Source organism: Vombatus ursinus, unplaced genomic scaffold (assembly GCF_900497805.2).
Source record: "Vombatus ursinus unplaced genomic scaffold, bare-nosed wombat genome assembly UNPS02007284.1, whole genome shotgun sequence".
In the NCBI taxonomy this organism is placed as follows: domain Eukaryota; kingdom Metazoa; phylum Chordata; class Mammalia; order Diprotodontia; family Vombatidae; genus Vombatus; species Vombatus ursinus.
The window spans coordinates 16,538,499-16,562,865 of record NW_020947062.1 but is presented as its reverse complement, the minus strand read 5'-3'; the positions used below and the strand labels follow the sequence as shown (position 1 = coordinate 16,562,865).

The window sequence follows — 24,367 nt, the reverse complement described above, 5'->3', positions numbered from 1 at the left end:
GAGAGGCAAATTACTTTCCATGTACTCAGTTGACTAAGGGAGAAGGGTTGTACAGTGCAGTTTAGAAAGACTTTCAACAAAAAAAAAAGTTAAAAATAACTTGAGTACCTACAGAGTTACAGTTTACAGAGACTGGTTTTGCCTTCATTGGTTCCCAGTGCTTAACAGTGCCTATCATGTAGTAAGTGCTTAATAAATGCTTGTTGACTGACTGACTGACTGAAGGAATGACCTGGAAATTTTTCTTAACAAGAATGCTTCCTGCTGATACTCACAAGCTAACTAAACAGTTACTGGGCCTAGAAACTGATTCTTAAAAGCTCTAATGCAGAATAAAAAATCTTTAAAATGAAAATTCCAACGGGACTCAAAAAACAACTCAAGTCCAACCATGAGGGGCAACCTGGTGAATACTGAAAATGAATATTGTAATCCAAGGCAAAAAGCATAATTTCACTCATGAAAAGTTTTCATGAAACTGCTTTTTCACGATGAGTCCCTATCACAAAGGAGTGAGTCATCAAGTCCCTGAAACCACTCAATCAACAAGAGATTTTTTTCTGGTACCCTTAGCAGTTTCCTTTAGCCCAAAAAAGCACATTCCTGTGAATTTCTTAGTGATGAAATCCTATTCTTCCTCCATAAATGGGAATTACCATTATCAGGCTCTGTTCTGTTCAGAGTTGAACACTTCCCTGGCATCCTCCCATCAGCTAGTAACAATTTGCACAATGACCTTAGTAATATAAAGGAAAATAATACTCGAAGATATCAGAACTCTGATCAAAGTGACCAATTATGACTGCAGTGAGGGTGAAGCAGGCAGAGGGGTTGTAGACTACAGGTACAGAATGAGGCAGATATTGTTAGACATGGCCAGTATGTTGGTTTGTTTTACTTAAATGTGTTTCTTTGTTATAAAGGAGGATTCTGATGGGGGAAGTATTGGGGTAGAATCATTGAGAAGTGGTAAAGATGTGTAAAGAAAAGAATTCCAGTAAAATATTTATTGAAAAAATAATAAAATAACCCAACCCATCTAAACTAAACATCTAACTGGAGGATTGATTCTGTTTGCAAGCATTTTACCAAGAGAGGAAATTGTGGTTTCAGTAGATTAGTTTGACTTTTTCTCAGGTCCCACATATTCAGGGCCAGGGGCTTAGTAAGGAACACAGTCTCAGTCCTTCAACTGCCAATCTTGTGGCTTTCTTCTTCCAGTAACCAGGAATATTGTTGATGGACTACACGTCTGGTACTGATCCTGGGCTAATAACCAACTGTGTGAGCAAACTAAGGCACCATCATTAGGTAATATCCAGAACAACAGGCCAAACTCAATCTGGGACACTGGCATCCATTGGGCACCATGGGGCAGGTTGACTCACCCTGACCTTGCCTCAGGGAGGATAGATCCTTACTTTACTTCCAGCAATTGGACAGCTCTCTTCCATCAAGTTATCACCCTGAATAAGTTAAGATCATACAAGATTCCTTAATAAATCCAACCACACAAATAATCCTGTTCAATGACCAATCAATCACCAAGCATTTTTCCAAGTGCCTACCAGGTGCCAGACAGTGTGCTAGGTGCTGGGGTTACAAAGACAAAAGTGAAACTTTAGTCCCTGACCTCAAGGAGCTTACACTTTAGCTAGCTAAGGGAGACAACATAGACATATAAAGGAGTATACAAAACTGATAAAAGATATTGGGGTGGAGTTGGGAGAGTATTAATAGCTATTAAAATACATTATATAACCCTTCTCCCTTAGTCAACTGAGTCCTTGAAAAGTAATTTGACTCTTTTTTAAACTCGGGGCCTTTCATATGAATAGCAAGCAACAGAGAGAATCAGAAAAGGCTTCATGCATGCTACCCACCTCCTGACAGTGAGGTGATGGAAGTAGGATGCAGAATTAGAAAAATTTTGTAGGCATGGTCAATACAGGAACTTGTTTTCCTAAACAACAAAAAATGGTTTTATTTTTCTTTCTTTCATTTTTCCAATGAGAAGAGGGACAGAAAATAGATTTTTTCATTTAAATTTTTTCTTTTCAATTTGTGCTGTTTTTAAAAAAAGGTATTATGTAGAAGGTTCTTTCTGATGCTCAGGTAGCAAGAGCTGTTCATACCTTCTTAAATATTATTCATATCCACTAAAATGAGCCAGTAATTTTCACTCCTCCTGTTGCCCCAAGGGCTCTGCTCTCCAGTCCCTAACCCTCATTCACCTTTGGCCAAGAGTCTTCTTTCCGTCAATATACACCTCTTGATTTAATTAACTTAGCCTTGAGCTCAGTGCTTATCTACATCCTGATTCCTTTCCATCATCATACTAGAACCCCATCATTGCCAGCTGCCCCAGCTAGACTATTCCCCCAGAACACCAGGGGAACTGGATGTAGGAGCACAGACTGAGAGCTAGAAGAGCTCTGGAGATCATCTAGTTCAGAGGTGTCAGACATGTATCCCACGAGACTCTCAAGTGCAGCCCAAACCAGATTAAAATGTAATTGGGAAATCTTTAATAATATAAATAAAAGTAGAATAAAACATAGATAATATTACATTTTAAAACTAAGTTAAGATGTGGCCCACATGGATTATTATTACAGTTTAGTGGGCCCCATTTCTATTTGAGTTTGACACCACTGATCTGGGGTGTAGAGGTGTTCAGGGAAGACTGAGATGTGAGGGCTGCTTATCCACCTTTAGTGTCCACCTTATTCACCCAATTCTCACCTGTGGTTCCAAGAATCTTAGCATGTGCAGTGGCTACACCCCAGTAAACCATCTGGCAGATGGGCAAAACCAGGTTGAGGGTAAGCAAGGGGTCTCAAACCCATTGGTGAGTTGGGGGGGTGTCTACCCCAAGCATGTGAAGACTTCCTCTGGTGTAATGGGCATATGAAAACAATTTGTTCCAACAGTAACAAAGGTGGCAGAAGCACATACTGTGGAGTGCTTAGAGCTCAGTTAGGGAGACATCAAAGACACCAAAGTCATCCACTGTATCCCAGGCCATCTCCAGTCATCTTGACTTTTGCCTTGCCACTGGACTCCAATGACCCTGGAAGACAGAGTAAGGCCCATGACTTCGAGCAACTCTGTCTCACTTAAATCCAATTTATGTGCAAGTCAAAAGACAACACCTATACCATTTTATCATTTTTGCCTACCTCAAAGTCCTGTGGTGACAGGCAAGTGACAAAGCAACAGGTGTATATACAATGAGAGCCCTGCACACAGGTGGCACAGGCCATAGAGTTATCTTCTCACTGTACTGAAGCAGCATTGGGATTTGGCAGCCTCTTAGGTGTCTGAGGTGCCTTTTTTTTTTAAATTAATTTATTTATTTTTAGTTTTCAACAATCACTTCCATAAGCTTTTGAGTTTTAAATTTTCTCCCCCTTCCTCTTCACCTCCCTCCCCAATATGGCGTGCAATCTCATATAGGCTCTACATATACATTCCTATTAAACATATTTTCACATTAGTCATGTTGTAAAGAAGAATTAGAACCAATAGGAAGACTCACAAGGAAGAAGAAACAAAACAAAACAGAAGAAAAAAAAGAGCAAATAGTATGCTTCAATCTGCATTCAAACTCCAAAGTTCTTTTTCTGGATGTGGATAGCATTTTCTATCATGGAGATGTCTATCAAAGTCAGTCATCAAACAACATGGCTGTTACTGTGTACAACATTCTCCTGGCTCTACTCATTTCACTCAGCATCAGTCCATATGAGTTTTTCCAGGTTTTTCTGAAGTCTGCCTGCTCATCATTTCTTATAGCATGATAGTATTCAATTACATTCATATACCACAACTTGTTTAGCCATTACCCAATTGATGGGCATCCCCTTAACTTCCAATTCTTGGCCATCACAAAAAGAGCTGCTATAAATATTTTTGTACATGTAGGTCCATTTCCCATTTTTATGATCTCTTTGGGATACAGCCCTAGAAGTGGTATTGCTGGGTCAAAGGGTATGCACATTTTTATAACCCTTTGGGAATATTGCTTTCCAAAATGGTTGGATCAGTTCACAACTCCACCAACAATGCATTAATGATCCAATATTCTCATGTCTTCTCCAACATTCGTCATTTTCCTGTTTTGTCATGTTGGCCAATCTGATAGGTGTGATGTGGCACCTCAGAGTTGTTTTGATTTGCATTTCTCTAGTTGGTAGTTATTTAGAGCATTTTTTCATATGACTATAGATAGCTTTAATTTCTTCATCTAAAAACTGCCTGTTCATATCCTTTGACCATTTATCAACTGGGGAAGGACTTGTATTCTTACAAATTTGACTTATTTCTCTATACATTTTAGAAATGAGGCCCTTATCAGAGATACTGGTTGTAAAATTTCTTTCCCAGTTTTCTGCTTCCCTCCTAATCTTGGTGGCATTGGCTTTGTTTGTACAAAAACTTTTCAATTTAATGTAATCAAAATTATCCATTTTGCATTTCATAATGTTCTCTATCTCTTGTTTGGTCATAAATTCTTCCGTTCTCCATAAATCTGACAGGTAAACTATTCCTTGCTCTCCCAGTTTGCTTATAGTATCAGTCTTTATATCTAAATTGTGTACCCATTTTGACTTTATTTTGATAGATGGTGTGAGATTTTGGTCTATGCCTAATTTCTGCCATACTTCTTTCTAGTTTTCCCAGCAATTTTTTTCAGATAGTGAGTTCTTATCCCAGAAGCTGGGGTCTTTGGGTTTATCAAACAATAGATTACTATAGTCAATGACTACTGTGTTTTGTGTACCTAACCTATTCCACTGATCCACCAATCTATTTCTTAGCCAGTACCAAGTAATTTTGATGATTGCTGCTTCATAATACAATTTAAGATCTGGAATGGCTAGGCCACCTTCCCTAGAATTTCTTTTCATTAGTTCCCTTTATATTCTAGACCTTTTGATCTTCCAAATGAATCTTGTTATTTTTTCTACTGAGCTGCCTTTTTAAAGGACTCTACTGCTTACCTCTTGGCATGAGAAAGGGGCTAGAAAAGGTCCCCAAAATTGTCTGCTTCATCTAACCTAATCCTGGCCTGGATACTGTAGCAGGCAGGTATCCTACCCTGTGGTCAAAACACAAAAAAAGTTCAAAAACTTTTGTGAAGATGATTCCACTCCGCATTGGTACAGCAAGAAATCCAGTAGACTTGAAAAGACAAACAGCTCATGTTGCTAGAAAACTCAAGTTATTGCACAAAATACCAGCCCTAAGTAAAACAAGTCTGGCAAATGATGGCCAGTTTATTGAAGTTGGAGCTGGATACATGTTTTTCTGAAGTGGTTGCCATGATAAGGAGCACCATGAAGCCTGCATAGGTTTCACAATGAAATCTTATCTAGTCAATAAGCTCGTATGCCTCCCAAAAGGAGTGAACAACAGGCTCATGACAATGTGATTGTCACTTGCAGAAAAGTGTCATGCCACTATCATTAGTGTATATGCTCCCACCATGACTAACCTTGATGAGGTCAAAGAAAAATTTTATGAAGACCTAGAAACCCTCATCATCAATGTGCCAAAAGAAGACAACTTGTAATTCTGTGTGACTTTAAAGACAGAGTAAGTATAGTCTATTAGATGTGGCAGGGAGTCCTTGCGAGGAATGGAGTCAGAAACAGCAACACCAATGGTCACTTACTACTGAAGACTTGTGCAACTCATGACTTTCTCATGAGTAAAACTGTCTTCTATTTACCTAAAGGCAATAAAACTTTGTGGATGCACCCTCGAAGTAAACATTGGCATTTAATAGACTATGTCACTGTGAGTAGAAGAGACAGACAGGATGTGAGAGTGCAGAAGGTGATGTGTGGCACAGAGTGCCAGACTGACCATAGACTTATCTTCTCCAAGTTAAACATTTCCATTCAGCAAAATCGGAGGCCCCAAGGCAAGACAACTACCAGAAGATTCAATGTCAACAGAATAGAGTGCTTCTGCATGGGCGAACAGTTTGTTGCTGACTTGGAGGGAAGGCTGAGCCAACACATGGTTGGCAGTGGTAGAGCAGAAAAGGAGCAGGCAGCTTTCAGGGATTTGATGTACAACCCTACATTTACTCATTTGGGCCAGAACACTCACAAACATCAAGATTGGTTTGACAAAAATGATGGGGAAATTCAGAAGAGGCTAAATGAAAAATGAGAACTCCACTAGAAGGATAGTTTGTCTATTTCCAAGAAGGGAACATTTAATTTTATCAAAAATTCTTGGCTTAGTAAGAAGGCAGATGAAATTAAGTTTTTCGCTGATGGTAGCAATCCAAAGTGATTTTATGATGCCTTGAAGATTATTTATGGGGTCAAAGACCTATGGTACATCTCAACTACTCAGTGCTGATGGATTGATTAGTGATAAGAATGTGATCCTGGAGAAATGCGTTGAACACTTCCACAGTGTTCTCTCAGACCATCATCAACCAATGCTGAAGCCACTGACTATATATCTCAGGTTGAAGTCAGTCCCTCTCTAGCAAAACTTCCAACTGAAGAAGAGGTTCTGAATGCCATTAGACTCCTCTTGTATGGCAAAATGCCTGGTGATGATTCTATTTCAGTTGAGATTTACAAGGCAGGGGGTCCACTGCTCATACAAGAGCTGACTTACGTCTTCCAGGTTAAATGGTAAGAAGAGGTTATCACCACCACCCCCCCAGGAGTTCAAGGATGCCTCCATTGTCCCTCTCTATAAAGGAAAAGGAAATAGGTCTTCATGTGACAATCACAGGGGAGTCTCTCTTATTCAATGCTGGTAAGATTCGTACCAGAGTCTTTCTTAATAGGCTGATCCTTCACCTGGAAGATGGTCACCTACCCAAGAGCCTGTGTGGCTTCAGAAAGGGCTGAGGAATGGTCATTATGGTGTTTGCTGCCTGACAACTCCAGCAGAAGTTCCAGGAGCAAAACAGAGGTCTGTACATAGTGTCTGTCTATCTGACTAAGGCCTTTGATACTGTCAGTCATGAGGGCTTGGGGAAGATCATCACAAAATTTGGTCACCCAGAGAAGTTCATCAGTATTGTACACTAGTTTCATGATGGCATACTTGCATGGGTTCTGGATAATGGCCAATGCTCTTGTGCTTTCCCAGTCACTAGTGGAGTAAAGCAGGACTATGTGCTTGTTCCCATGCTTTTTAATTTTCAGTGATATCAGTACCTTCAACCAAGACTAAAGCAGAAGGAGAGTTGGTGCGTGACTTTTTGTTTGCAGATGATTGTGTACTCAATGCAGCCTCTGAGGCTGAGATGCAAGAGTTTAGACTGATTCTCTGCCAATTTTGGCCCAACAATTAACACCAAGAAAACACAGGTTTCTCTACCAGCCAGCACCACACCATCCAGATGTAGAACCATTGTTTACAGCAAATGGAGAAATTTTAAATGCTGTGGATTAAGTTCATTTCCCTTAGCAGTATGCTTTCCAGAGACGTACACATAGATGATGAGGTTGACACACACATCACCAAAGCTAACTCAGTGTTTGAGAGGCTTTGAAGGAAAGTGTGGGAGAGAAGAGTTAGGCTGCCTAACAATCTGAAGGTCTACAGAGCTGTTGTGCTGATCTCATGGTTGTACACCTCTGAAACCTGGACAGTATGCCAATGCCTAGCCAGGAAACTGAATGGCTTCCATTTGAATTGTTTCAGGAAGATTCTGAAGATCACCTGGCAAGATAAGGTACCAGACACTGAGATCCTTTCTTGAACTGAATTGTCAAGCATTCAAATTCTACTGCAGACAACACAACTCTAATGGGCTGGCCATACTGTTTGAAGACCAAACATTGGTTTGCCTAAAAGACAATTTTACAGAAAACTCACACAAGGCAAGTACTCACACACTTAAAGATCAGAAGAAGCAATACAAGGCCACCCTCAAGGTCTCTCTGAAGAACTTTGGAATTGATTATGAGACATGGGAGACACTAGCATATCAGACCACTCAGCAAGGCATGCCTGCATCAAGGAAGGTGCTATGCTCTATGAGCAAAGCAGAATTGCAGTAGCTCAAAGGAAACATAGATGTGCAAATTTGGAGACATCTCCACTCCAAATATTTGTATGGACTATCTATACCCATTCTCTGGTAGAACCTTCCAAGCTCTTATTGGTCTGATCAGTCACAGTCAGACATGTGGTACCTTGACTCTGACATAGTGATGTCATTTTGATTCTCTTCAAGCATGAAGGACAACAACCAACCAGGACCAGATACCACTTATCTACTCCCCACTCCATTTTACAGATGAGGAAATTGAGGCCCAGAGAGGTTACATTACTTGCCAAAAGTTATATAGGGTAAAAATAACAGAATTGAGATTCAAATGCAATCTGACTTGGGTCTATGACTTGAAATACAGTCCTCTTTCCATTCAGGGATGTGCTGCTAACAATTGGCTGGGGGGGGTGGGGAAAAGGGGCAGGAAATGTATACAGGACTCACTTTTTAAGTTTCATCTGCATTATTAACATTTTCTCCTTCACTTTTCTAACTCTAGACAATCAACAAAACAATAAATCAAGCCCTGATCTGTAGTGATGTAAATGCTCATTCTGAAAATTTAACAATAAGCTCTCACTAGACCTGTTTGAGTTGACTCCTGCACATGCTTTGTTTTCATACACCAAAGACAGGTGACAGAGACAACACTGACCCTGGTTTTCATAATATTGGCTCAGTGATGTACAAACTTGCTGTAAAGGAAGGACAAAGTTGATCAAGTGATACATGGAAAAGGGGGAAAATATCTATTTCTGGCCACAAATTATAATAGTCTAATGCTCTAGAGGGGCAATCTGAGGTTGAAGTAAGGGACATGATGAGTTAAGTCCCTGAGGCCAACTAATGAATCAATAGCAACTCCTCAGGAGGTTGAAGGGCTTAGGCAGCTGGGGTCATCTGAATGCAAGGTCAACCCCCATGTATCAGGAAGTCAAATACCACAGAGATTAACTGTGTGAGAACAATATTATTGGCCTGAAATCTGATCCAGGTTAATGGGTTATAACTCAGCTCAATTACTACTTCCTCTGAGGTGCCATCAAGTAATAACTAAGAACAAGAGAAGCCTTGGTTCCTCCTTATCCAGTCTCACCTCATAGGAACATAGATTTAGAATTGGAAGGAACTTTTGGGGCTATCTAGTTCAACTCTTTCATTTTACAGATAAGAAAACTGAGACCTATAAAGCTGCAGTGACTTGCTAAAGATTACAATAGTGGTAACAGAGGTAGAATTTGAATGCAGATCTTCTGACACCAAATCCCTTTCCCACTGTACCACACTAAGATCCACACATGGATACCCAGGTCCCTAAAGTCCTCCAGCAAACTGTCCATGCCAAACATGATTGTCTACGCACAAGCTTCAATCCTTACTCTTTTGTCTCTGAAGTACAATCAGTTATCTGAGCTTTCTCCCTCTCGGGATGGCTCCAGGGCCAACAAAGTACATCTTCAAGTCTGTTTGAAGGCTTATGCTTCTCCTCTTGACAAAGGGTCTACAAGTGAGGTTCTACAATTTCATTCAACATTCAACAAGCACTGTGCGAGGTACTGGGTACCCAAAGACAAAAATAAAACAGTCCCTGCCCTCAAGGAGCTTACATTCTATTGGAGGAAAACAATATGTACAGAGATAAAGAAATATAAAATAGATGTAAAATAAATACACAGTAATTTGGGTGGGGGAGAGGGACTGAGTCCCTGGGGGATATCAGGATTGGCCTCATGCAGGAAGGATCACTTGAACTGAACCTTGAAGGAAACTGAGGATTAAGGGAAGAACTTCCCAAGTATATGGGGTATACCTGGACAGGGACAAGGAGGGAAGGGGAATAGAATGTTGTGTACTAGGAAGAGCAAGAAGACCAGTTTAGCTGGGAAGCAGAGTGTATGAAGGAGATTGACGTGCAATAATCTTGGAAAGGTAGGTTGGAGTCAGAATGTGAAGTGTTTGAAATGCCAAAATGAGGAGAAACCAACCCCCTGCTGTCTCTGAGAAGCTCTTCTCAGTTGTTGGGAGCTGATTATGAGTTCCTCCTTTAGCGTGTGAGCCCTTGAAGGTAGGGACTGTTTTTTTACCTCTTTTTGTATCTCCATCATTTAGCACCACAGTGCTTGGCACAGCACACAGTACTGTGAACAGCTAGGTGGCCCAGTGGATACAGCCTAGGCCTGGAGTCAGGAAGACTGGAGTTCAAATATAGCCTCAGACACTTACTAGCTGTGTGACCCCAGGCAGGTCACTTAAGCCTGTTTGCCTCAGTTTCTTCATCTGTAAAATGATCTGGAGAAGAAAACTACAAACCACTTCGGTATCATTGCCAAGAAAACCCATCACGAAAAGTTGGACATGGCTGAACAGCAAGTGACACGTAGTAGGTGCTTAATAAGTGTTTATTGATTGAGTTTTGTATCCCCAGTGCTTATTACAGTGCCCAGAACATTTGAGGACACTTAATAAACATTTACTGACTGAGTTGAAGTTGGCAGAGTTGCTGAAAGAGAAAGGTGGGGGAGGGGAATCTTATGTCTCCCCTAAACAAATTATTGTTTTACTCTGGATTTGTACTGAATTGCAAAGTACTTGCATTCTACTTTGCCTCTCCAACACCCAGATCATTAGGGATGCAGGAGTTCAGTAGAATGAAATCACTCCTATGGTTGTGCCGAGGAAGAGGCTGCCTGTAGAGTTCATATCTAGTGTTCTGCGATTCACAAAACACTTTCTTCACAATAACTGTAATATAGGTAGAGTAACAGAATCAGGACTGGAAGTTTTCTACTTTCAAATTTAATTTGATGATAGATAGATAGATAGATAGATAGATAGATAGATAGATAGATCGATCGATCTACCATCCAACTCTATCTAACATTGTTTAGGGAATCAGGGGGCAAAGTGAGAACTAGAAACTCCAGATCTTTCACTGCCTGGTACAATGGCTTCTGCTGATTTTCCTAGTTTCAATCTCTGTGGCCACCCTGAAGGTGGCAGATACTACATTCCAGAGAAGGGTGAGTCCCTGGCACCACTGCTTAGCACCCTCCCCTTGGGGCAACACCTCTGACTGCTGTCTCACCTTGGTCCGGGAAGTGCAGAAAAAAGATGACAAGAGGAAAAAGATAATTGTGTAGAAGTGCAGGATTCCAAAGCCTGGAGGGAAGTGAAAAATCATGAGCAGGGTTTTCCTGAATGGCCTCTCTCCTCCTTTTCCCTAAGGGTACGCTGCTGGAAGCTTGGAGCCCAGAGGGTTTCTCTCTTGGGTAAGCCAGACTGCCTACTGGGGGTGTGTCCGTAGCCCGCGGAGGCGGGGAGCCCGGGGGAGGAAGGCAGAGGGAGATGTAGCAAGCGATCTGGGGAGGAGGGAAAGAGGCTCTGTACTTCCCCCCTAGCCTCTAGCACTACAACGGCCTGATTTCCCCGAAATGATGCTCTCTGATCAGCCAATCAGCTGTGGCGCGGCTCCCCATTGGGCGGGGATCGGCTCTGCCCAGAGCGGGGAATCCCGCTCAATGTTTAGTCTTCGCGGCCGGCTCCAGGACCCAGGCTCAGAGCGAAAGGCGCCGTCCAAGAGGTAGGAGGCCAAGAGCAGGACCAGGAGCAGAATCCGTGCCACGGACTCTGCTGACTGTCTGCGGCTGGTGACGCCTGGAGCAGGGTCAGCGGACTTCCAGATTAACCTTCCCTGCTTGAAGCCCCAGGAGCTGCCCCACGGGAGGCGACAGCGGGCCCAGAACTAGGCGGGCGAAAATTGGGGACGAGGCGAGCTCCAGCTTTCCAAGCCAGACTTCTAAGGCAACGGCGGCGTGGGCCCCTGACCCAGGTAAATGGGGCCTCTAGCTCACATCCTTTTCTGGAAGACCTGGGCCATAACACTACCCTCCCCCAACCCCATCCCTCCTCCCTCGTACCTGGAAAGAGCGCTGGGACGGAAAGTAGGAGAGCTGTGTATGTCTGCAGCCGGGGACTGACCCTTTGGGGGAGGGGGAGGGGCGCACTCCTGGCTGGGGCGCCCCTGACATTGCTCCTAAAAGCTCGAGCGTCTCGTCCCCCAGACCAGGAAGTAAAAACCATTAAAAAAAAAAAAGGCAAAAGAGCTAACCGGGCGTCAGCGCTGCTGCTGAGCTGAGTTGTAATGTGTTCTCGGGGCTGCTGTGTATGTGCCGTGCTTGCTGTGCTGTGTGCTAAGCTGAGCTGAGCCGAGCTCTGCTCTCCTCTGCTTCTCTTCTCTGCTGTGCCTGAGGAACTTGGCCTTGGGAGGGCGTTTGAGGACAAGCAGCCCAGAGGGAGGGGGAGCTAGCTGCCCACGGAGAGGAAAGGCCGGGACGCGCTGACACTCCCTCCACCCAACCATTTCCCTTCCCAAGTCCTCAGGCCAGAAAGCCTTTGGCTTTTGGTCCCTGATCCAGGGATCATTTGGCATCATTTGGCATCATTTGGCATCATTTGGCCCCGGCCTAAAGGTGATGATATCTGGCTGCTTCTCAGAGCAGACGCCGCCGTGAAACTACAGAACCCCAGGAGCACAGGGTCATTACCCCGGGTCACCCACAGGGTGTAACTACATTGCCAAGGAGCCACTGGGTGGCTACACCACCAGAGCCTGTGTTGCACGTGCCCCCAGGAGAAGGCCAACAGAGGGCCAGCCTGCCCATCCCCCTAATTCTGGGAAGAATGGCCCAGTTGCTGACTAGTCCACAACTTTCAGAAAACCCAGCTCAAAGCCACCTGTCCCCGGCGAAGCAAGTGGATAGGCTCAAACTCTAGGGGCCCCATGCCAGGGCGCTGGGGGCAAATTGTTCTTGCAGGGAAAAGTCTGGGGGACTGGTTGCGGGGATGAACTGGAGCCCCAAAACAGCCTTGGGAGGGGCTTCCTGGAGGAAGCAGGGAAGGTTAATTCGGCTGGGAGTCAGAGCTCCTTCTTAGAACAAGGGGGTGGGTGGGGTGGGGGGTTGTAGTGAGACTGGAGAAATAGTTAACGCTCCGCAGGATGGCTGGCAGATCAGAAAAGCTTCGTTTTGAGAAGTTGTTTAGTAAATGTTGAAGTCTCCCTTTGCAAAATAGGGAGAAAATCTCTGGCTGTCCAAAGTGATTAGTTTCGTTAATAACAGAGTGGAGAGAGAGTGGACTGTTCATCTCTGTGGTGATAATTCATAGCTGGACATACTTTTCTTGGCAACAGGTGGCCTAGAAAATGAAAAGGAAGGCCCCGTCTTTACAAAGAATTTTGTATGGTGAAAAAAGACAGGCTGGACGTTTAAGCATAAAAGTGGGTCTTAATCTCCTCTTCTACAATATTCTCAATTTATTTTATTTCCTGTCCTTCTTTGGCTCATATACCTTCGGGCTGTTTGTTGAGAAGGGAAGAGCTTAGAACTAGAAATGTTTGTGCTCTGTGTTTAAGGAAGGATGTCCTCTTGCCTTAACTGTCCTTCACTATGCATGCATCACCCTTCGTGTTGTAACTGCATATGTGTCTCCCTGTGTCTGTGGGGTGGAGGTGGGTGTGTAGAGCAGTTATTTCCTTCAGCAGTTAAACCTGAGCCTTTTTCTTGGCTTCACAGACAACATGCCCATTGCCAGAATGCGCATGAGACCCTGGCTAGAGATGCAGATTAATTCCAACCAAATCCCAGGCCTGACCTGGATTAACAAGGTGAGAGCCCCACCTGTATTATTTTTTCTTTTTCTCCTCTCCTGTTAACCAATACCTCATGCTATATAAACTAAAGATCCAAACGGATCTGGGAGAGGAAAGAGATTAGGAGGCAGAAGAATGTGTTTTCCCAGGTCAGACCCTGTATGAAGTATGCTATAAGTGTGCAAGGCACAATCAAGTAGGCACCTGCTCTCATTGGTGTTTAGGACTCCTGGGCACTCATTCCCCCTGTTTCAGCACAGACAAGACCCAGGCCTAACCAACAACTTCCAGTGGTGCCCGTTTCCAGCATTTTGAGCTCCTCAAACTGGCCTTAGCCACTGCAGAATCCCACCCTTCATACCAGAGATAGACAAAGAACACTTTCTGACTGAGAGTTGTAAGGAATAAAGAGCCAGCCAGAAATAGTGTATTCTACCTTTAGGACTAGGAATGAGCCTTTAATCAGTTACTTAGTTCTTTCCTAGTGCAGGGGCATAATAATAACTTATATTTTCCTTTCTGGATCTGTGATTTCATCAGTATAGGGAACCCCCTATGATGGAATTCCCTCTACAATGCAAGTCAGCAATTGGTGCAGTTCATATAATCTCCCTTAATTTAAGGGAACTGCCTGGATATTAGGGGATTATGGGATCTAGACAGGATCTCACAACCAGAATATATCAGAGGGAGTACTTGAACCCAGATCGTCCTGGGTTCCCTCCCACCTGTATCTATCCACTACCCCATGCCGCCTTTCATCTTGTATTTTTTACTTTTCAAAGTTGTCATGTACACCATCTCATTTGACCTTCATAAACCATTCAGAGATATGTATCCTCATTTTACAGATAAGGAAACTGAAGTCCAGAGAGTTGAGGCAACCTGCTCAGAGTCTGATAATGAGTTAGCAGCAGCGCCTGAACTCTAACTTGGGTCTCTTACTGTTCAGCCAGTTGTTGTGTGGGGTAAAGGGATCTGTCAGTTTAGGAAACAATATTGAGGATCACTGTGCTCAGAGGAGGACCCCATCTCAAAAGAATGTATCATCAGCTCATCTCTCTACTTAGATCAGACTGTGTAGCCAGAAAAAGGATTCAGACAAAGCCCAGAGCCAGGGTCAGAGGGTTCCTCATCAAGGGCAGGAGTAGGTTTGTTGTGAATATAGCATATATGCTCAGGAACATGTGAGTCCTCTCTCCCTTGACAAATAGTATCAAGTCTTATCGTGCCATGGGGGTCTAGTTGGGGAGAGATGAAATGTTCTATCATGATCAACTTCAGATTTTATACTTGACATAAATTTCTTGCCCCTTATTTTGTTACTGTATAGCTCCAACCTTAGTCTATATACTTTGCCTTTGCATATTAGTGCTTCTTGGTGACTTGTATACACACAGAGGTACAGTTTTATATTCATCCTGAGCTCTGCTTTAAACTCCAGGAAGAGATGACTTTCCAGATCCCATGGAAGCATGCAGCAAAGCACGGCTGGGACATCAACAAGGATGCCTGTCTTTTTCGGAGCTGGGCCATTCATACAGGTAGGTAGGTGCCACGCCTGGAGCTGGGCCTTTGGCATGGGAAACCTCATTGATGCAAAGAATGGAAGATGGGATCCAAATGGAAGGGATTTGTTTAAAATGCTCAGAGCTTGTTCTAGTCAAAGAGAAGACTGTTTCTCTTTGCTCTGAGTCCCTCATCAGGGTCCCTTGTCATTGCTAATCTTGAAAGAATCTCCCTTCTGACTGATCCCAGTGCCCAGCTCAGTCTGGGCTTTTTGCCATAGAAACATGTAAACATGGCTTTTTTACCTTATGTTACTGGCCAGCCACTTACTCCATCCAATTAGTTAATCAGCCGTCCAGCTAAGAATTTATTGACAACCCTCATGTTCTTGAGCTAGATGTTTTTAAAAATCTGATTGGCCCCTTCCTTCAGGAAGTTTATAGACTAGCTGGAGAGCTTAGAATGTACCCATGTAAAACAATTAGAGTATTATATAAGGAAATGCCAAAGCATGGAGGCAAATATGGTGTTTTTGAGCATGCCAGGATGACCTGAGGTCATATAGTGGTTTTCCAATAGACTGTAAGGGATATAGCAGACACTGCCTGTGTCAAAAATGAGCCCAAGTCTCCCCAGGGAAAATATAAGACTCAGCGAGACATTCCACTTGCCTTTTCACAATGATCCTGACATCCTTCTTTTATCTTCTTTAGGCCGATACAAAGCCGGGGAGAGGGAGCCAGACCCAAAGACATGGAAGGCCAATTTCCGATGTGCCATGAATTCGCTCCCTGACATAGAGGAAGTGAAGGACCAAAGCAGGAACAAGGGCAGCTCAGCTGTTAGAGTGTACCGGATGCTCCCACCTTTAACAAAGAACCAGCGGAAAGGTATAGGGGAGGATTCTACTGGGTAGAAGGTATGGGGGAGGTGAGGAGAGGAAGGGCAGATAGGATGGAGAAGGAAGGCTGCATTCAAGGAGACAGTATAGATGCTCACTTAATATATATTTTTCACAGAGAGAAAGTCCAAGTCATCCAAAGACTCCAGAAGCAAGAGCAAGAGAAAGGTAGGTATTTCCTTAAGGAGACTGTCTGGTTGGTGACTTATGAGAAGTGGGAGATAAGTGCTAGGCAAGGGCCTGAATCTCTTCTGTTCTTGGCAGTCATATGCAGAATCCAGCCCTGACACCCAGTCGGATGGGCTTAGCAGTGTGACTCTCCCCGATGACCACAGTGGATACACAGCTCAGGTTTATGTGGAGCAGGACATGGAGGTGGAAAGCTCTTCGGTCTCATTGGGTAAGTCAGGGAACATGTGTGCACCACTGACATGTGAGAGCCTTCCTGCTCCTTGTGGCCCTGAGGATGGACTGACAGCCTCACAGAGCTCAGTGTCCTGTGATATCTCAGCTAGAAGAGACCAGAGTCTAACCTCCTTATTTTACAGAGAGAAACAGTAAGGCCCACGAAAGGGAAGGATTTAGTCATGATTCTATTGTAGTTAAATAGGCAGAGGTGGGACAAGAACCCAGCTCTTTCTCAAGACCATTGTTACTAAGGAAGGGGTCTCAAAGCTCTTTTTAGTCCTTAGCTCTTTGTTAGCCAAGTTTATCCATTTATTTTTGGATTCAAAATATACCGGACACTAAAGGCACCCAGGAGCTGGTGCTTAGGAATTTCAACATTGTGCCCTACCCTAGGCAATTTCACATTGCCCTGAATCATCATCAGTCAGGTTTGTGGTTCAAGGTCACATGTTTTTCAGTGGATTCAGATCTTATGTGGGTCACATTTCTACAGCTGGGGACAGGAAAATCTGGAGGTCTTAGTGGATTCCAAGCTCAGTATGAGTTATAAGCAAGATATGGTGGTCAAAAAAGGCTAATCCAGTGTTGGGCTGAATTAGGGCAGGAATAGCTCCAGGAATAAAGAAGGAGTAGTCTCACTGTACTCTGCCATGGTTTGACCACACCTAGAGTACTATATATAATTCTGGGCACCACAGTTTAGGACATTGATAAGCTAGTTAGCATCCAGAGGAAGATAACCAGGATGGTAGATAGTCCTTGAGTCTGTGCCATATGAGAGTGGTTGAAAGACCTGTGATATTTAGCCTGGAGTAATGAATACTCTGGGCACATGATTCCTGTTTTCAAATATTTGAAAGGCTGTCACATGAAAGAGTAGGATTAGCCTCCTTCTATTTGGTCCTAGAGGTCAGAATCCAGAGCAATGGCTAGAAATTGTACAGAGCTTGAAATTAGGAAAAACATTGTTCTAAACATTAGAACTATCCAACAGTGGAATGAATAGGCTGCCAAGGGAAGTAGCCATTTTGGAGGTCTTCGAGCAGAGGTTAGATGGGCCGTTTGCCAGGTATGCTTTAGTGCAGACCTGTACAACTTGGCAGTAGGTATGGGCCAAAATTAAAATAGGCTAAACTTCTTCGGGCCAGAGATAGGTTTTTAGCAGCTTGCTTTCCAAGTAAAGGTAACTAGAGACAGACTGATCATGGTTGGTTGTCTCAGGTCATGTGACAAACAGGAGAGAGTGTGCAGTGATGGGCTGCAAGTGGCCGTAGGTTGTATGTTGCAGGCCTGGCCTGCTTTAGTGGGAATATTCTTTCAGTTCCAGGTTGGTCTAATTGACCTTCTAATGCTAAGATTATCTGAGGCTGTGAATGGGAAGAGCTGTGATCTTTTACGTAAATCTGAAGTTCTGATTACTGGCTTTTATCCATTCTCCAGATCTCTCTTCCTGTGATGTCAGCAGCACTCTCCCAGACTGGCAAGTCTCAATGGATATCATCCCTGATAGCACCAATGACATGTACCCTTTCCAGGTGTCGCCAATGCCTTCTAGCTCTGATGGTTTGTATCTCCTGGGGCCCATAAAACTACTCCTAGTCTTGACCACAGACAGCACTTGAGGATTCCCATTTTCTGCCAAGGTTTCCTAGAAGGTTCCCTGGAGCATCCCAATAGGATCAGTGCCCAGGAGGGAAATATTAGCATTTCCTTCTCATTGGGAAGCTTCAAAGACAGGCCAGGAAGAAATGAGGCAGCAGAGATATCTTGGCATTACAGGCCAGGTGTGGACTATAGTGGGCATGGGAGGGAGGGAGAGGACATGGTAAAGAAGCCCAGTCTGAGAGGAAATTATTGGTAGGACTGGCAAAAGTTTGACTTAGGAGGGAGGCAGCTTGTTTCTCTGGTTTCTCTGTAGGTTGTCACTGGTACATCCCTCTTCCAATATGGAGAAGATGGGGTAGGAACAGTGACTGTCTTCCAGGAATCTGGGAGGCCAGAAACAGCTGACTGCCCAGACTAGGTTCCCGAGTGAGGACTGTTTCCAGTAGTCCAGTCAGTCCAACCTGTGAGCCCTAGCTGTTAGGAGGCTGGTGTGCACTTTATGATTGGGTGTAGGGAGAGTTTAGTGGGGCTGGCTTGCCAAGGAGAGTGCAGAAATGACTTAACAACCACCTTTTCTCTACCCTTCACTCCAATACATCAGCAACGGACGAGGAGGAAGAGGAAAAACTACCTGAGGACATTATCAAGGTAAAAATCCTTTTCTGCTTTTATGGTCAGCTTTAAGGAAGTGGCAGTTTGTTAGTCATTGAGGAAAAAAACAAAACAAAACAAACAAAAAACAAGGAAGTCTCTTGAAAAAAAAATGGCAGGTGCTGTTTTGTTGCCACAGAGACAGAGGCACACACAGATTACTACAGGAATCCCCTGTTCTCTTTGTCTAACTGCAAAGAGGCTCTGTATTGTGGGAACATTGTAGTAATGAGAGAAAATCTCGATTACTTTCATATGGTTAATTTAACCTACTCTGAGGTTCACAGCTTATGTTGAATCCTTAGCCAGCTTCCTCCACCTTCCTCAGTGGGCACTGAGAGAATGTAAGCTAATGCTTAGTTCTGGCCCTTGGAATGCAAGATTCTTTCTCTTCTTGCCTGCAGAAAACTTGTGTACCTACTTCTGTTTTTCTAAAGAAAAATTTCATTCAATAAACATTATTAAGTGGCTAGCATGGCTGAGGCATCAGGCTACTGACTAAAGTGCTAGACTTGAAATCCAGAAGACCTGGGTATGAATCCTGCCCCACACACTTGGGAGCTGTGTGCCCCTGGAGAGGTCACTTAATCTCTCTGAACCTCTGTTTCCTCATCTGTAAAATGGAAATAATAACAGCACCTACCTCACAGAGTTATTACAAAGTTCAAAAAGAGATGATGCACATAAGGGAGTTTGTAAAATATAAAGCACTACATGAACATACGTTATTACTGCTAGATGTTGAGTTTACAAGCATAGATAAGATACAGGCTTTCAGTCTAGTGAAGGGAGGAAGCTTATAATCAAGTCAAGGGAAAAACACACACACACACACACACACACACACACACAGATAATGATGGCATTTGGCATAAGAGAGTGTGATAAAAGCTGTGGGAAATTATTGGGACAGTAGATAGAGCTGGAGGAAATTTAGAGCCCATTAAGTCTCAGTCCCTTAAGGGGGAAGAGACTATTTCAGCCTTGAGCTGAGAGTGGTAAGGGAGTCAGGGCAGAGGAAGGAACACCTAAGTTAGGTCTGGAAGGAAAAGAGGGACGTGAATAGATGGAGGTGGAGTTAAGGTCAGGGAGTCTATTCAAAGCATGAGGTTATACCTTGAATCCATGGAATGCATGGAAACCAGACAGGGAAGAAGTTGAGAATGACTAGTGGAGAGAAACTCAGTTTGGCCACCACATAGATAAGAGTATATGAAGCTGATGAAATAAGGCTGAGAGGGGGCAGCTAGGTGGCACCGTGGATAGAGAACTGGCCCTAAAGTCAGGAGGACCTGAGTTCAAATCCTGCCTCAGACACATAACACTCACTAGCTGTGTGACCCTGGGCAAGTCACTTAACCCCATTGCCTAGCCAAAAAAAAAAAAAAGAAAGAAAGACGGCTGAGAGGGTAGTTGGAGCCAGATTAGGGAAGAATTTGGAAGGCTCTGGAGTTTCAAATTTCATTGGTAAGCAATGGGGAGAAGCACTGAAGGATTCTGAGTTGAGTTATATAATCAGCAGGTAAAGACAGGAAAGCCAGAATGTGAGGAGACAAATCAGGACGCTATTACAATAGTCCAGGGGAGAAAATATGCGGACCGAAATTAGGTATTTGCAGTTGTGTAGAAAGCAGCGGCCAGGTGCAGAAGATACTATGAAGATCATTACAGCTGAAGAGATCAATAGAATGAGGAGCAGGAGAAAATCCAAAAAGGCCTCCTAGCCCCAAGAATCTTGGTGGCTGGAAGGGCAAGGTTCCACTGATAGAAATAATGGTGTTAGGAAAGATGGGGTTTAGCTTTAGACATAGTGATTTAAGGTTTCTGTGGGACAACCAGGTGAAGATGTTCAGTAGGCCTTTGAAAGTGTAGAGTGTGGTTGGCAATGGGGAACCACTGAAGCCTTTTGAGCAAAGGAGTGACGATCGAAGATAATCAAAAGCTACCTATATTTCACTTCTGATCTTGTTTGACATTTCCTCATCTAATTAAGCTAAAATACAATAGCATGATAGTGTTAAGAGCACTGAGTCCAAAGACCTCAGTTCAAATCTTGATTTTGTCACTTGTTATCTGTATGACCCTGGGCAAGTCACTCTCCTTCGGGCTTCAGTTTCCCCATCTGGAAAATGAAGGGTTGGACTAGATTTCTAAAGTGCCTTCCAACTCTGACATTATGACTTGAAGAGATTAACTCTAGGCTCTTGGTGGAGCTAAGTGGAAAGGACACCTCGGAGAGAATGAATAATGTATTAGGGAGTTAATAAGCCTATGGGTCAGTGTAGTGGGCTGGCAATTTAGGTTTTTGCCATGGGGTAAGGGAATGTTGTCATTCAAGGCCTCTTATGCAGTAGGCCTCAAGAGCTGAGTCTGAGGCCACAGCATTGGTCCTGGGCAGTGGTCCCTTCTCAAGGGCACTTTGGTTTGTCACAGAGATTACAGGGGAACAAGAACACAGGATAACCCCTTCCTTTCTTATCCCTTCCAGCTAATAGAACAGTCAGAGTGGCAGCAGACTGATGTCGATGGTAAAGGGTATCTGCTTAATGAACTCAGCACCCAGCCTCTTTACAGTAACTTCAACTTAAAGGAAGAGGAGAGTGACATGGACGGGTCAGGAGGTAGGGAGAACCCCGGGTTCAAAGTCCTGTGGAGGAAAGGAGACCCTCAAGGAGGGCATGAGGCTTCATGGCTGTGTAACCTTGGGCAAGTCTCAGTTTCCTCTACCAGAGAAAAGGGATGATAAAATTTGTATTTGCTACCTTACCATGCTGTCAGGAGGATCACATCTTTCCCTTTGTCTCCACTCACCCAGACACCACCCAGGTTGAGGCCCTCATCACCTGTTGCCTGGATTATTGCAGAAACCTAACTGGTTTTCCTGTCTGAAGTCCCTCCACTCCAACCCATCCTCTGCAGAGTGTTTTCCTTAAAGTGCAGGCTACTCCCCAACTCAATAACTTCCAGGAGCTCCCTATCACTTCGAGTTTCAGATAGGAATTCCTCTGTTTGGCATTCAAAGCTTTTCACAATCTGGTCCCTACTTAGCTTTCCTTATTCCATGTTACTGCCCTATATTCTGTGACCAGCCATACTATCCTTATTGTTCCTCAGCCACTCCCATCTCCTGTCTCCACTCCTTCTCGCTGGCTGTTCCCCATGGTCTGGAGCTCAAGTCCCACCTAATACATGAAGCCTTTCCTCATCTCCCAACTACTAGTGCTTTCCTTACCCTCTCTTTAGCTTTTACCTAGTCTGACTCACCTGAAGGTAAATTCCCTAAGGGAATTGTTTAGCTTTTGTCTTTGTATTCCTAGCACCTAACACAAAGTCTGGCACATAATAGGTATTTAATAAATGTTTGTTAATTGAGTGATTACATGAGATGACAAAGATGCTTTATAACTAAAGATTGACAAAAGTGTGAGGTATTATTAGTGGGCAGATCTCAAAGAATAACTGAAGCAAAATATCTCCAATTCTAAACCCCTTCACAGTATGAACCATATTTCTAATATTGGCAGATTAAGGAATAGCTGCTGTATCTTATCTCCTGAAATGCCCCTAAAATAAGAATGGCTTTCCCAGATGCTCCCTCACCCATTGGCATGCAAGCTTGGGCAAAAAATATAGAATTCTTGTAGAGAAATATGTATCTCCTTCTCTTCTCTATTTCTACTGATTACATTTGAGTCATACACCTAAGACCCTCTGGAACCCATGCAGCAGTAGCCTTAGGGTCTGGGAACCTTCCTTTTTTCCAGTGATATAGGTAAAGGAGGCCATTGGCATGCCTCTTGAATTTGCAAGTCTTGCAAAAAGATTTTGTCCATTCAGCCTGTGGCTGACGAATCTCACACCTCCTTTCTCATTTTCTTGCAGAGGTTGCTGAGTTGAATTTACATCGAGCCTTCACAGAACTTAGGACCCTGGATACAAGTTGGATGGACACCCTCCTGACACCTGTCAGACAACCCAACATCCAGGCTATTTCCTGTGGGCAGTAACCATGTCCTCTGCTTCCAGTGAGCCCACAGGGCAGTGTTTTGGTGGCTGGTGAAGACAGTCCTTTTATTGCATAGCCTCAAGAAACTGAGGGTCAGAAGAGGGCCTGGACCTGCCTCTCCTAGGAAGACTGGTATCAGGATTTCAACGCATGTCAGAAAGACAATGAAGGCAGGGTCTGCAACTCTATTTCTACTCATTAGTTTCTCACTTTGTAAGCTCCCAACTGCTATATTCTCAGCTGCGCCATTGAGATATAGTGGCTGTGAGGTCTGGGCAAACTCCTGTTTTGGTGGAGGGAAGGAAGGATCAGTTCGGTCAGGCCTCTTGATGCCCCTGTGCTGGACAAGAGAGTTCAGCAATAACCACTGGGGACAGTCATTTGCACTAAAAAAATGACCCTTTTTCATAATCATTTGCACTAAATGAGCCCTTTCCCCCTAAAGACTCTTGGGCTGGCGTGTAAATGTTTTAAGGCCAGTGAAATGTGAAGGAAAAATGAATCACATACAATGTTACTTCCTCCAGACTTCTAATAGAGAGGAAGCCCTCTCCTGAATCCTAGTTCACATTGGCTGTGAATAGTTTTTCCTCACAGAGCTGTGTACACACTATTTCCCCCCAAAATCTCTTGACCATCTGCATTTATTTATACTGTCCCTTGAGTCTGTGCCCCCTCCAACTCTTCAGTAATGGACTTGAGGAAGTGTTGTGTGCTGCACAATGCTTAAGGAGAGAAGTGAATGTGCCTTGGCTTTAAAGTCTGAAACACCATCCATTCCTAAGTCATGTATGTGATCCTATGTATATATGTAAATATGTGAATTGTTTTTATTAAAAAATGTTTACAAAGGAATCCTATGAGTATGGCCCTTTATGTGGAAACATAGCAGAAAATGGAGTTGAGCATAAATTTATGCTTTATAGTCAACATTTATTAAACCCTTTCTATGCGCCAAGCATTGGTGCTATGTCCTGGAGATATAAAGAATGGCAAAAACAGTCCCTGCTCTCAAGGACCTCATGGTCTAATGGGGGAGACAAGATGCAAACAACTATGTACTTAAAAGATATATACAGGATAAATTGGAAATGATAAACAAAGGGAAGGCATTAGAATTAAGGAGACTGGGAAAGGCTTCCTGTAGAAAGTGGGATTTTAACTGATACTTGAAGGAAGCTGGGAGGTGGAGGTGAGAAGAGAAAAGCACAGGCATAGGGGACAGCCCATGAAACATCGGGAGATTGTGTGTCATGTAAGGAGTAGCAAGGAAGGCCAATGTCACTGGAATGCAGTACATGGAGGGAAGTGAAAATGTAAAAATAACTGGAAAGGCAAAAAGGGGTCAGGTTGTGAAGGGTTTTAAAAACTAAACAGGATTTTCTGTTTAATCCTAGAAGCAGTCAGGAGCCACTAACTGAGTAGGGAGTGATGTGTTCAGACCTGTGCTTTAGGAAAGCCTCTGGCCGCTTAGAACACCCAGAAAACTACTGCAATAGTCCAGGTGTGGAATGATGAAAACCTGCACAGGAGAGAAGGGGGTGTGTGTGTGTGTGTGTGTGTGTGTGTGTGTGTGTGTGTGAGATGAATGGATATTGG

General features: G+C 43.6%; 1 protein-coding gene across 2 annotated transcripts; it reads left to right on the top strand.

Annotated features, from left to right (window-relative positions):
* The first annotated feature begins 11,572 nt into the window (after nucleotides 1–11,572).
* IRF1 (interferon regulatory factor 1) lies at nucleotides 11,573–23,623 on the top strand. 2 transcript variants are annotated; one of them, XM_027849172.1, is made up of 10 exons: nucleotides 11,573–11,870; nucleotides 13,612–13,703; nucleotides 15,133–15,232; nucleotides 15,911–16,087; nucleotides 16,217–16,266; nucleotides 16,363–16,498; nucleotides 17,947–18,069; nucleotides 18,713–18,759; nucleotides 21,251–21,383; nucleotides 22,645–23,623. In XM_027849172.1, exons 2-10 carry the CDS (start codon nucleotides 13,617–13,619, stop codon nucleotides 22,767–22,769), a joined length of 978 nt encoding a protein of 325 aa, XP_027704973.1. In that variant the 5' UTR covers nucleotides 11,573–11,870; nucleotides 13,612–13,616; the 3' UTR covers nucleotides 22,770–23,623. The 2 variants fall into 2 exon arrangements, with proteins under 2 accessions (XP_027704973.1, XP_027704974.1); XM_027849173.1 differs by lacking the exon at nucleotides 13,612–13,703.
* The last annotated feature ends 744 nt before the right edge of the window (nucleotides 23,624–24,367 follow it).